Raw genomic sequence first — 14,209 nt, forward strand, 5'->3', positions numbered from 1 at the left:
CTGTTGAGACTCCAAGCATCTGAAGTCACTGGAAAGTGCTATTAAGAGAACTGACGTACAAATACTTCTTACATGCACTGCAATTTGCCCTAAAAGGGAAGAACAAATCTGAATAATCTACTGTGAATAAATTCTGATGAAACAACACCAAAACATATAAACTAGATATAAACATATATGTAACATATAAACTAAAACACTTTTATGTATATTGTTTCTTTGCCTGAAATGCCTGTCTTCCTACTCACTGCTTGAATCAACTTTCAACTCCTCATCTGAGGTTCAGTTCAATACCACTTTCCATTGAAAGGACTACTGAAACTTCACAAATCCATTCCATTGCTATCACAAAGCAGAAAAAATGGAGGGGAATTTCCTGGAATTGTCTGCTAAACAGACAAAATAAGAAGCAACCTTTTTTACTCCAACTTTATATTTTAAAAAAATTCAAACCTAAAAAAAAAAAGGTTTAAGAAAATATGATGATGAGCACCCTTACAGCCTTCATCAAGATCATTCAGTATCAGTGGGGGAAATATGACCCCAAAAGGGCAAAATTAGTTCATGGGTTAGGGGTGGTAGTGAAAAACTCTGACCATTACAAAAAGGTTGAGTATTCCACACTGACCAACTATTAACATTCTACCACATTTGCTTTCTCTTTTTATACATACACACTATTTTTCTTTTTGCTGAATCATTTTCAAGTTAGCTGCGTATTTCATGACATTTCACCCCTAAATATGTCAATATGTACTCCTCTAAGAGCATTTTCTTTCACAGTCATTATAATATTAAAATCTATTATTATTATTACCATCCATTCTCAAATTTGTCCAATCAGTCCAAATTTGTCCTTTATGTTTTATCTTCCAATCCAATATAAAATGGACTCAGCACACAACACAGTTAAACTGCAGTGTCTCTTTAGTCTCTTTTAATTGCCCTATTTATTTAATCTTTCATGTTACCAATATTTTTCAAGAATATTTTTACCAATATTTACCAATATTTTTACCAATTGTTCTGTAGAAGATCCCCTACTTGGAGTCCCCTGATTTTTTTTTTCTTCATTAAATTATCATTTTTAAAAAACTGGCAGAAATTTCACACGAGTAAGTTTTATTCTTCTTGGTGTATCACATCAAGATGCATATAACATCAGATCATGCTACAATGTTAAGTTTGATCATTTGGCTGGGTAACCAGTAAAATCTCTCCAGATCCTATCCTAACAATCTTTCACCCAGTGGTTTCAGCATCTTATCTGAATCAATTATTTCTCTAGTGCATATTCTACTTATACAGATTATTCTATTTCTATAATTCTTGACATATTTATTAGTTGGATTAAAAAATAAATAAATAACCACTTTCCAACCATGTAACCTGTGTTGTGAGGGCCAAGGAGAGGTTAAGTGAAGTAGTGGAGTGATTCTTAAATTTCCTCAAGAGCATCTCTGCATCTTACTACCTTTTATATGGGATTCTGTTTAAAATCTCATGAACAAAGGGTTCAACTAACTGGCAGAAAAAAACAATACTGAAAACCACTATTAGAAGAGCACCGTTCAATACAACTCTCTGCAACAATGAAAATGTTCTACACCATCAATATTGGCTACTAGCCACATGCAGCTATCAAGCACTTGAAATGTGGTTAGTCGGAGCAAAAACAATTTCACATTAAATTTAAATTTCCATATGTGGCTAATGTACTGTATTAAACAGTATGCATGCATGCGCAGTTGCTTTAGTCGTGTCCAACTCTTTGCCACCCCATGGACTGAAGCCCACCAGGCTCCTCTGTCCATGGGGATTCTCCAGGCAAGAATACTGGAGTGGGTTGCCATGCCCTCCTTCAGGGGATCTTCCTGACCCAGGGTTGTAACTCACGTCTCTCATGTCTCCACAGGTTCTTTACCACCAGTGCCATCTCGGAAGCCCAATCTCTCAACTTTTTATCACATTCGCCACTTAAATCCAAACACATGCAATGCAAACTTTTAAAAAACAATAACATGGCAAGAGTAATAGTAACTATCTATCATTTGGGAACTTTTTATATTACATAAGGTAATTTATACACATCTTCATTTAATCCTTACGATGACCCTCTAATTGAGAGTACACCTTTCTGAGAAAGGTTTTATGATGAAATTAACCTGTAATAAGAGTAGAATTCTCTTTAACAAAATACACTTAGAAAAACTAGGGTCAGCTAAACTGTTAACTGAATCACTTTTTAATATGCTAAAAATCTTAGTACTACATTAAAAGCATTAGTTGGAAGAAACCAATAGCTACTGAAAACCTCTAACAGCTAGAAGTTTTAAAAAAGTTAGCAACATGTTCACTGTTGCTTAGTCACTAAGTCATGTCCGACTCTCTGCAACCCATGGACTGTAGTCCAACAGGCTCTTTACCAGCCTAATTAAAAATAAATGGCATAGGGAAACTTTATTTAATTTCTAATGTCATGGATAACTTAAGAATATGAACCACATTGTATCTGGAACAAGTGATAAGCCTTTCAAATGAAAAACAAACCACAATTCTGGTCAACAAATATAGAGGTCTGACTGAATAAAGCTATTTTGAAAACTCTGTAACTGATATACAACTATACAGGAATGAAAACTATCCTTTAAACAGCAAATTCATAAGCAATCTTATCCAAATACTGATACCTTTAATACTGCAGCATTCTAACACTATAAGATATATAGTGAAATCTCTCCCCCTCTCCCATCCTCTCCTCCCAAAAAAGAGGTTTCAAGAGTCTGCATGAAAGGTTTCATATGCGATAAGCACAACCCACTGAGATCCATAAAAGCAGAACCTCACTCCCTAACAGAATACAATTTGCAAAGACCTCAACAGGTTTGAATTTGAAACTCTGAAAAAAAAAAAAAAGGTGAGTATCAGTATCATGAAATACTCACAATTCTACCTTCTCTCTCTCTACTCTTCTTGAAATACTCTTTTGCCTATTATCTGTCTTCTCCAAACTCCTTGAATGTTTTTCATTCTCCCAGGAAAACCATTCTAAACCGTTAGCCTATAAGTCTCCTTCCCTCAGCTGGTGCAGGACTGGTTTGAGGATTAAATAAAAACAGAAATAGGTGGCATGTAACAATTCTGAATACAGGACGTGCAATCTTCTATTCTATATACCCTGCTAGCATACAAGTATCTAGTCCACGACAGGCACACAAGTATTTGCTGAAATAAAACAACACAACACAGAGGGAAACTGTTCCAAGATAGAAAGAGAGAGGGGAGATAAAGGAATCAGGAATGTGAATATTTTAAAAGAAAATCCAATTAACCAGAACACCCTTCATCAAAACTAACAGAGTTAACTTTCTGGTTATTATAGTTACAAGGGCATGTAACATGCAAACAATAAAAGTATCTCTTCAAATAAAAAGAAAGTCAACAACAAAAAAAAAGGGAACAGAGGTCACACTTCTGAAAATTCATTTTTTTTTGTAATAGCCTTGGAATTTAGAGTGCCTTTCTCTAAAGCAAAATTTGTGCTCCCTAAGTTCAGGGCTCCTCTCCAATAATGCACCCCACTTCATGTGCAGATGTCATCCAGCCGACTTCATGTCACCTATGGCAGGTGGACCTCAGCAAACTCGTGCAAAAACACTGATACTCATGTCTTCTTACCAGCTTCCATGAAACTCTGGCAGGCTAATTTGTTGGTTTACAATGAAATCTCAGAATCTGTATATCCATAAAAGTAATCATGTGGAAAAGTCAAAGGTCTCACAAGTCTAACTTTTTTCTTAGTTTTTCAGAACATATATGATAATCCAATCAAATGTCTTTTGTGAGCACTGGAAAGGATAATTTTATGGTATCTGTCCACAAAGCTACCATTAGATTATTAAGCTACCTGTTTTCTAGATACTTACTTCCAAAATACAGTAATATTTTCCATTTTTCTAGCCACAAAGATATGCTTAATGATTAAAGATGCTTTTGATATGATGGACTCTCTAACTAAGTGGTTTTCAAAGAGCATCAATATATGCACTTTGTGAAAGATGCCCAGAAGAGTCTGACATATAGCAACCTACATCTCACCCAGGTAAAACCATCGCTTTAGGAGTGCATCCTCATAAACAGTAAGAGACTTCTATCATGAGGGTGACAGTCTACATAACACCCTCTTATAAACACTGGAGGTAGTACAATTTGATAAAAATAGTTGTAGTTCTAATTCTAACAGCATTAAATGAATAACTAACTTCAGTCACATCATCTTGTTTCCATGCTTCGTTTGCCCTATTTGTTCGAGAAGACTCCACTGGACAATTACTAAGATCCCTTCACCTGTAAAATTCTTTAACTCACATGCTACCAGTTACTAAAATTGCTGTGATTCAATGGAAGATATTCACGTACTACAACAACAATAATAAAAATAGTTTGACATCGCTTTAATATACAAACAATGCTACCTCTGGGTTAGAAAACAAAACAAATACACATAAGTCAGCTCTAAATTCATGGAGCTAAGAGGTAGTTGCTGCTGCTGCTGCTAAGTCACTTCAGTCGTGTCAGACTCTGTGCGACCCTAGAGACGGCAGCCCTGTCCCTAGGATTCTCCAGGCAAGAACACTGGAGTGGGTTGCCATTTCCTTCTCCAAGGAAAGGTAGTTAGACACATTATTAAAACCTGATCCTTTTCCGCCCAGACCTAAACTGTCAAATATTTGTGGACAGACAAATGAGGGTATCCCTGAACATACCAGTCTGGCCATTTGTCTCAGACTTTGTTTTTTTTTTTCGTTTGTTTTTTTAAGAGCCTTGGCTACCAAAGAGGGTATTTTGTTATCCAAAACAGTCTCCTTTTTGTGGGACATCAGTTCATGTTCATGTTCCTGTAGCACTGTATACGTGAAGCAGTGTAGCAGTGTATATTTGAAGTTCTTCCGAAGCTAGGCATCTTAATAATCATGGTTCTTCCCTCAGGCCAATATGTCACCTAGACTATAAGAAGTTCAAGATGTAGCAAAATTCTTGTATAAAATCCACAGGTGACTGTAAGGCAACTTTACCTAGAGAGGACTAACATAGCAGCATATTTTAAGAGATATGTGGATTCAAATCTAACTTATTAGCTGTTTCAGCCTTTTCAACCTAGTTAAAAGCCAACACAGGACTGTTTGTAAGAATTAAATGAGACTATTTCATAAAGGGTCTAACAAACTTGGACCTATTTAAATGTTCAATAATGACACCACCCTTATGGCAGAAAGTGAAGAGGAACTAAAAAGCCTCTTGATGAAAGTGAAAGTGGAGAGTGAAAAAGTTGGCTTAAAGCTCAACAATCAGAAAACAAAGATCATGGCATCCGGTCCCACCACTTCATGGGAAATAGATGGCGAAACAGTGGAAACAGTGTCAGACTTTATTTTTGGGGGCTCCCAAATCACTGCAGATGGTGACTGCAGCCATGAAATTAAAAGATGCTTACTCCTTGGAAGGAAAGTTATGACCAACCTAGATAGCATGTTCAAAAGCAGAGACATTACTTTGCCAACAAAGGTTCGTCTAGTCAAGGCTATGGTTTTTCCTGTGGTCATGTATGGATGTGAGAGTTGGACTGTGAAGAAGGCTGAGCGCCAAAGAATTGATGCTTTTGAACTGTGGTGTTGGAGAAGACTCTTGAGAGTCCCTTGGACTGCAAGGAGATCCAACCAGTCCATTCTGAAGGAGATCAACCCTGGTATTTCTTGGGAAGGAATGATGCTAACGCTGAAACTCCAGTACTTTGGCCACCTCATGTGAAGAGTTGACTCATTGGAAAAGACTCTGATGCTGGGAGGGATTGGGGACAGGAGGAGAAGAGGATGACAGAGGATGAGATGGCTGGATGGCATCACTGACTCGATGGACGTGAGTCTGGGTGAACTCCGGGAGTTGGTGATGGACAGGGAGGCCTGGCGTGCTGCAATTCATGGGGTCGAAAAGAGTCAGACACAACTGAGCGACTGATCTGATCTGATTATTAAATGACCTGCAATTTGTGATATTCCATGATCTTTTCCTTTAACTTCCCACTTGTATCCCACTATTTCCTAACAAAATTGTACATTTTTAACATGCCACATCACATCTCAAATGTTGAATATGCTTAGGTGCCTTATGTTCATACCTTTGATCATGTCATTCTCTCTGCCTGAATTTTCCCTGGCAAATTCTTATCCATTCTTAGAACTATTGATCAAGTCCCATTCCCTTTCAAGAGAACTTCAAATACCTACTCCTTTCAGAAAGTCAGTCAGACCCCTGGGTGCTTGCAGCTGGGGCTCAAAGGGAAACAAATTATTAACCCCTAAGAAAATTTAGACAACTATAAAAACAGGTGCTGGCTTTGTAGAAAGTAGAAACTATCAACATTACAAATTAACTCAAACATTACAAATAGGCTAAAAGAAAAAAATCTTCATTGTGAAACTAAACTTATATTGAAAGTAGGGCAAAGACAGCAGAATATCCAGAATGTCCAGAATATAGACAGGAGTTGCTTCATGACTATTTGAGTCAATGAATTTATGAAAAAAGCTTGAGGAATTAAAAATACGATTTTGCTATCATGTATGAAACGAGTCGCCAGTCCAGGTTCGATGCACGATACTGGATGCTTGGGGCTGGTGCACTGGGACGACCCAGAGGGAGGGTAAGGGGAAGGAGAGGGAGGAGGGTTCAGGATGGGGAACACAGGTATACCTGTGGCAGATTCATTTCGATATTTGGCAAAACTAATACAATATTGTAAAGTTTAAAAATAAAATAAAATTTAAAAAAAGATCAATATTCAGATAATTTAAAAAAAAAAATACTATTTTGCGTGGTTCCTGATAGCTATGTTGGAGGAAAAGGCTCACAAAAGTGTTGAAGCAAGTATGCTTCCCACATTAAAAAAAAAAAATCAATTTTTAATAATGTTTCACTTTTTAAATCACTAGGTCAGAGTTATGTCATTCTGGCACTGTTTTGATTTATATACTCAACTTTACCCCCTACCTCAAAAGTCAAAACCTCAGAAGGTACCTAACCTCAAAATTTTCTTTATGCTTCCTATAATCTCTCCCAGACATCTCCTTCCATAAAAAATTTTTTCTTAATTTTCTAATATTTGCATTAAGGCCAACCTAGAGAGTCTCATTTCATCATTTAGGATCCCCCAAAAGAAATGACAAACATTAAATCTTTCAAAGTAACTTTTGAAATCTTTTGTAAGAAGTCTTCAGAAATAAAAACTGTGAATTAAAATTGTTATCACTGGGTACACACCGATGGTGTGATCACTCACACTCACCTAGAGCCAGACATCCTGGAATGTGAAGTCAAGTGGGCCTTAAGAAGCATCACTACGAACAAAGCCAGTGGAGGTGATGGAATTCCAGTTGAGCTCTTTCAAATCCTAAAAGATGATGCTGTGAAAGTGCTGCACTCAATATGTCAGCAAATTTGGAAAACTCATCAGTGGCCACAGGACTGGAAAAGGTCAGTTTTTACTCCAATCCCAAAGAAAGGCAATGCCAAAGAATGCTCAAACTACCGCACAATTGCACTCATTTCACACGCTAGGTAAAGTAATGCTCAATATTCTCCTAGCCAGGCTTCAGCGATACGTGAACCGTGAACTTCCAGATGTTCAAGCTGGTTTTAGAAAAGGCAGAGGAACCAGAGATCAAATTGCCAACATCCGCTGGATCATCGAAAAAGCAAGACAGTTCCAGAGAAACATCTATTTCTGCTTTGTTGACTATGCCAAAGCCTTTGACTGTGTGAATCACAATAAATTGTGGAAAATTCTGAAGGAGATGGGAACACCAGACCACCTATATGGTGCTCAGGAAGCAACAGTTAGAACTGGACATGGAACAACAGACTGGTTCCAAATAGGAAAAGGAGTACGTCAAGGCTGTATATTGTCACCCTGCTTTTTTAACTTACACGCAGAGTACATCATGAGAAACGCTGGGCTGAAGGAAGTACAAGCTGGAATCAAGACTGCCAGGAGAAATATCAATGACCTAAGATATGCAGATGATACCACCCTTATGGCAGAAAGTGAAGAAGAACTAAAAAGCCTCTTGATGAAAGTGAAAGAGGAGAGTGAAAAAGTTGGTCTCAAGCTCAACATTCGGAAAACTAAGATCATGGCATCGGGTCCCATCACTTCATGGGAAATAGATGGGGAAATAGTGGCTGACTTTATTTTCTGGGGCTCCAAAATCACTGCAGATGGTGATTGCAGCCGTGAAATTAAAAGACACTTACTCCTTGGAAGCAAAGTTATGACCAACCTAGACAGCATATTAAAAAGCAGAGACATTACTTTGTCAACAAAGATTCGTCTAGTCAAGGCTATGGTTTTTCCAGTAGTCATGTATGGATGTGAGAGTTGGACTATAAAGAAAGCTGAGCGCAGAAGAATTGATGCTTTTGAACTGTGGTGTTGGAGAAGACTCTTGAGAGTGCCTTGAACTGCAAAGAGATCCAACCAGTCCATCCTAAAGGAGATCAGTCCTAGGTGTTCATTGGAGGGACTGATGTTGATGGTGAAACTCCAATACTTTGGCCACCTAACGTGAAGAAGTGACTCATTTGAAAAGACCCTGATGCTGGCAAAGACCGAAGGCAGGAGGAGAAGGGGACGACAGAGGATGAGATGGTTGGACGGCATCACGGACTCAATGGACATGGGTTTGGGTAAATTTCGGGAGTTGGTGTTGGACAGGGAGGCCTGGAGCACTGCGGTTCATGGGTCGCAAAAAGTAGGACACAACTGAGCAACTGAACTGAACTGAACTGAACATACCAGGTTATCTCAGCATCAGTGGCTGAAAAGTCTAGTCCCACCTACCTGGATGCTGATTGATTAAGACACTAAATTTACTCTTCTTATTCAGTAAGAGCTTAGTTTTTTCTTCAGAAAAAGTTAGATGTAAAGCTCAGTATTAAACATTTAAGCTCTACTAATAAATATTCAATGTTTCATATGTAATTTTAACACTAAGACTCACACTAAGCACATATTCCTAAATGTTTTTATTCTGAAATTTTAGGATACTTTTAAGAGGAATCTGATCTAAAATCTGTAGTTTTTATTCAAAGTCATTATTAATATTTCTTCAAAAAGGTTTTAATACTATACTTCAACAGTTAATTTTAGATATTAAGGGTCACCATAGTATTTTAAAGCTGGAAGAAACCTCAAACATCTCTTGCTTATTATAAAATGTAAGGCTAAAATATAAGACTAGAAAAGACAAAGAAGTAGAAGCCACAAAGTCTGATGACTGACTATATATAAAGGGAAAAAGTCAAGGATGATTCCCAGTTTTCAAGTCAAAGTAGAGTTTAGAAGGGAAACCAATTGGGAGGGCAGGAAGAGTGGAATAAGAGAAAGGTTATTTTGCTGCTATTTTAAACAGAGTATGACACTAATCTTACCTTATCAATGGAGAAAAGCTCATTCTTCTGAGATGAATGGGAGGGGTGTGGAGAGGGTGGAAGCTAATCACTGCCCCAGCTTGAAGTAGGAAATCTCTGTCTTCAGCCCATACACAGATCCTTCTCCATTTCCCACAAATAAATACCTAAATTAGTGCCCAGAAATATAGCCCTCACAAAAGCACTTGATTCTCCTATAAATACAAAATATTTCCATTATTTCTAAAATAATTTACTCATATTTTGACCTCTAAAAAGATGTTCAATCCTTGTTCCACCCTCTTTAGCATTACTTCAGTCCTTTTCATGTGAACCAAACAGAATAGCATATAGAACCAAGATAATCCAATCAACAATAACCTATTTTAACTGTGCACTTTAAATTAAAGTCTAAATGAATTCTATTCATTATCTAAAATTTAAAGGGACTGATCTCTTATTTGACAGAGAATTTACTAAAGATAAAAGACTTGGCTGGTTTCAGTGGTGTGGGCACCGTTAATTGTGCCTGCCAACAAGCTAGTCTCATAAACACTGGATTCTGTTCATCCAAGTTCCTTGTCAACAAGCCATAATCACATTTTGACACACATTAGTAGATTTTAACAAAGTAGAATTAATCCTGTGTGTCTCCTTAAAGTTTAGGTTCTCAAGCTTTTACAATTTTTTAACAGGAAAGTCTTTAAACAATCAGTACTGAAATGTTCATATACAAAAAGATGAAAAAAGTTTATATGCAGAATTGGTTTCATCACTAATTAATAACCTCCAGTGGGGTATCAAGTGTCTGCCCATAAACATTTCTCTCGTAAATTTCATCTCTTTTATTACTTGAGATTTATGAAAATATTTGGTTTATGAAAATATTTCTGGAAAAGATAAACCCCACACAGTGGGTATCTGTGCAGAAGAACAGAGGGAAATAAGTTCAGTGAAAAGTACCAGAGGCTCTGACCTATCTCTAAAGCTTTATTATGAATGTAAAAATATATTACTGTTTTAATAAATCCAAGTGGTATGTACACAGGCTATAAATTAAGTATATGGTTGGGAGGGAAATTATAAAAATCACTTTGTCTCTCAACTCACCTGTTCTACCTCCCCCATGCACTGCTTCACCCCACCAACCCCCCGCAGAAAACTTTACAGCTATAAGCAATTTTGGTCAAAGGGAAAGAAGACATAGTTTGGGAATATTATAAATTTCCTAGGAAGGTAAATCTTGGGAGTGCAGAGTAGGAAAGATTCCAGAAAACAGGCATTCAAATACAAATTATGACATAATTTTGCCAAGAATTACCTGTATCAGTAACTGTCTTTGGAGATGCTTCTAAAATTATCTTTAATATCATTTTCTTTCCAGTTCTACAGCAGATTACAGATGTTTAGGCCACAAACTTTTGATTATCCTGGGAGCAGCTTTTCTAACTTTTGATGTGTTTTTAATAGTCATCATTTTCCAAAATCATATGAGAATTTCAGTTTAATTTTCTCATAGCCAAATATGCTGAAATAAGACTGCCAACAACCTTTACCCAAGTGACATCAACTACTCTGAATAGAACATTAAATATAACTTTAAATCTAATTGGACTTTCTACTATAGACTACTGAATCTGAAAATAATATGAGAAGTTACCTAAAGTTTTTTAACACGTACCTTTAGTAAGCAGTAATTATTAGAATGATGAATCTTTTTTAGTAATGTTCGCACACATAACTTCAAAAATGTCTGTCAAATTTTGAGACTCAGGGAAAAACGACTAGAATACACATGGTGTATTTACAAAATCCTGTGAAAAAATACTGCCAGCAAGAAATGGACTAACTGGGATTTTATTCATCTCCCTGAATTATGTAAGTTGTGGGGCTGACCAAGAAAACAGTTATTTCTCAGCATATCTTGTTATTTCTTGTATTTTGAAGGAAATAACAATTAACTATTAAAGTTAACTGTTAAGCCTTTTGGTCTTTTGGTCAAATCTGGTAACCAACGTTCAAAATTTAGGCAGTAACAATGCCAATTTTAAGGTGACCGTGGTAAACTCAAAATCATAATTTAAAATATTCATATTAGTGTTATAACTATGACAAGACTTCTGAGGAGCTTAAAAAAATGACAAAAAGCTATTATACATTTGAACTGAGTAGGTTCAGAATGAGTCCCTAGAATAGAATCTTTCAACCTTATCAACCTCACCTGCACAAGAGAATGACATCACTGAGGGAACTGAGGCCCAGGCCACACCCCAAACCAATCAATGAAACTTGGAAGGGTGGGACCCAGGTATCAGCATTTTTTAACTTTCCAAGGTAATTCCCACAAGTAATTAAGGTTGAGAACCACAACTCTAAGATTCTAACATTATAAACCTGATTTTGGTACCCCACTAAATCACAAAATCACAAAACACTTTGGTACCCCACTAAATCACAAAACACACATGACATGGAGCAAAAAAATTTAAGCAGTCTGCTTTTTTTGTGGTACAACAGACAGGAACTTTTGTGCATCTGATCCTGCTGTACTTGAGCTCAAGTGAAGCTTCCATCACAAAAACAAACATGCAAATCCATCAGATACAAGGTGAAAACACCTTTCTATACAACTGATGATTGCACACACTTGCAACTAGTCTATACCCTGAAATAAGTGAGAGATGAAACATCTATTTTTCCTAAGGCTTATACTTCACGCCTGTGCTTAACGAAAATAAAAGTCCAAGCGATAATGATGAAAATCCATCCCTATCAATGAGAAAACATCATATCTGAAAGCAAACCTCAAGAAGCCCTCCTACACATTTTATACGGCAAGAAATTTCAATTGAATCTACTTGCATAAACACTTCACAATTTTATACATATATATTTTTAAAAAACCAACACTTAAGCTTTACGTATATTCAGGTACTAACTAGTATTAGAAGGAAAAAACCATATAGAAATTCAAATGCAGTTTCTTCTTTAAAAGAAGTATCTTCTACCAAAGTATCATCTACTTTGTTGTATGGCAGACCACATTTATACTGTTCTGACATTTCCTAGACTGCCTAAGAATCAAGCTATCCAACATCTTTGTGAGATGGAAACTAATCAGTTACCCACACATTATTCTCAACTCCTTATTTCTAAGACTGAAAAACTTAACTCATAAGCAGTTACTTAACCGAGCCAAGGAGACTGAGACCAAAAAAAAAAAGTCTGAAAACTTGCCAACATTCATTGTTCCGTTGTTCTGTTTTGTCTTACTAATCCACCCCACCTCAGCCAAAAAAAGGGAAGTTATAACATGTGAACATTTATCCCACTGTTTTTCATAACTGGGGTACCACAAAAGCTATGCAGGGAGTCCTCGCTTTCAAAAAAAAAAAAAAAAACCCTGCTGAAAGAAAAGCAAGTATAAAGAACTCAATAGGGAAGAGAATGAAAAACTGAAGAGAAATGGACAAGAAGAATTATTCACAGCAACTTAATTGAAAGTGATTGATATTTTAACTATTAAGAAAAAAGATTCTCATTAAAAAATTAAGCAACAGTGCATTAATCAAATCTAGAAGATATCCCATTTCCATACGAGTCTATATACACTTTAATTTCAAATTTTCAAGCTGTTTACAAGTAAATAAGCGCACCCAGTTTCTCATTAACTTAGTGCGGAACTTCTGAATAAAAGATGTCTCTACATACAGTTTATCTTTAAAAATAAGACAGAATACACTTTAGACACACTGTTCCACCAATGTACCTTTCATTTGACTAGAAGAAATCAACATATAATCTTACCTTTCCTTCCAGAAGATTTCAGAGTAGTAATACTATGGCAACAGCTCAGTATAAGGAATACAAAGCTAAAATCATTTAACAAGTGACCTAGGTATATGTCAGAGAATGACTGCTGTTTGAGTATACATGTAGAAGAGGTTAATGACAAAAACAAAATGCATTCTTAAAGGATTTAACACGTTAAGATCTAGAAGCACAAGTGTGGTATTCACAGCTTCTATCTAATGAAGTATCTGAAATAGAGAAAGACAGAAGAGAAGGTATCAGTGAATGCTAAAGCAGAAGACATAAGTACCCAAAGAAAACAATACAGCTACTAAAACCAACTGATCAGCTCAGATTTGAAAGGGATATATAGGCACAAGCTAACACGAAAGGCAACCTGACAAGGACAAATATAAGAATGACACAGAGTTAAGAAAACTGTTAAAGACTGCAACCATGGTTAAAAAATTAACCACTTTCCCAGAAATAACATGCTAAAAAAATGTAGAAACTTCCAAAATGTAAAAGAAGACCTGACTAAACAAAGAGAAATAACTTTCCAGATGGGGAACTAGAACATTAGAATGATAACTCTATCATTCTAATCATATTATTAATCTTAAGCAGTTCTGCTTATAATACTGATGCTTTTTTCTTTTACTTAATAAAATGATTCAGAGGTTCAACTGGAATAATAAATAGACATATAAAGTAAAGAACCATGAAGGAAGGATTAACCCTAAAGACTAAAAGGCTGATAAGAACTGAAAGTGCTGCTGCTGCTGCTGCTAAGTCGCTCCAGTCGTGTTTGACTCTGTGCGACCCCATAGACGGCAGCCCACCGGGCTCCCCTATCCCTGGGATTCTCCAGGCAAGATCATTGGAGTGGGTTGCCATTTCCTTCTCCAATGCATGAAAGTGAAAAGTGAAAGTGAAGTCGCTCAGTTGTGTC

At 36.5% G+C, this 14,209-nt stretch overlaps 1 protein-coding gene across 6 annotated transcripts in view; it reads right to left on the bottom strand.

Annotated features, from left to right (window-relative positions):
• Positions 1–14,209, bottom strand: part of HS2ST1 (heparan sulfate 2-O-sulfotransferase 1) — a 189,237-nt gene that overhangs the window by 155,352 nt on the left and 19,676 nt on the right. Inside the window, exon 1 of one of the 6 annotated variants that reach the window (XM_061411385.1) lies at positions 1–14,209. This exon is cut by the window's right edge and continues 14,930 nt beyond it. The exons of the other annotated variants lie outside the window; for them this stretch is intronic. Within the exon in view, the coding sequence (XP_061267369.1) occupies positions 1–19 (19 nt within the window). The 5' untranslated portion in view covers positions 20–14,209. 6 annotated transcript variants of the gene reach the window in all.

Source organism: Bos javanicus, chromosome 3 (genome assembly GCF_032452875.1).
Source record: "Bos javanicus breed banteng chromosome 3, ARS-OSU_banteng_1.0, whole genome shotgun sequence".
NCBI classification, from domain to species: Eukaryota; Metazoa; Chordata; class Mammalia; order Artiodactyla; family Bovidae; genus Bos; species Bos javanicus.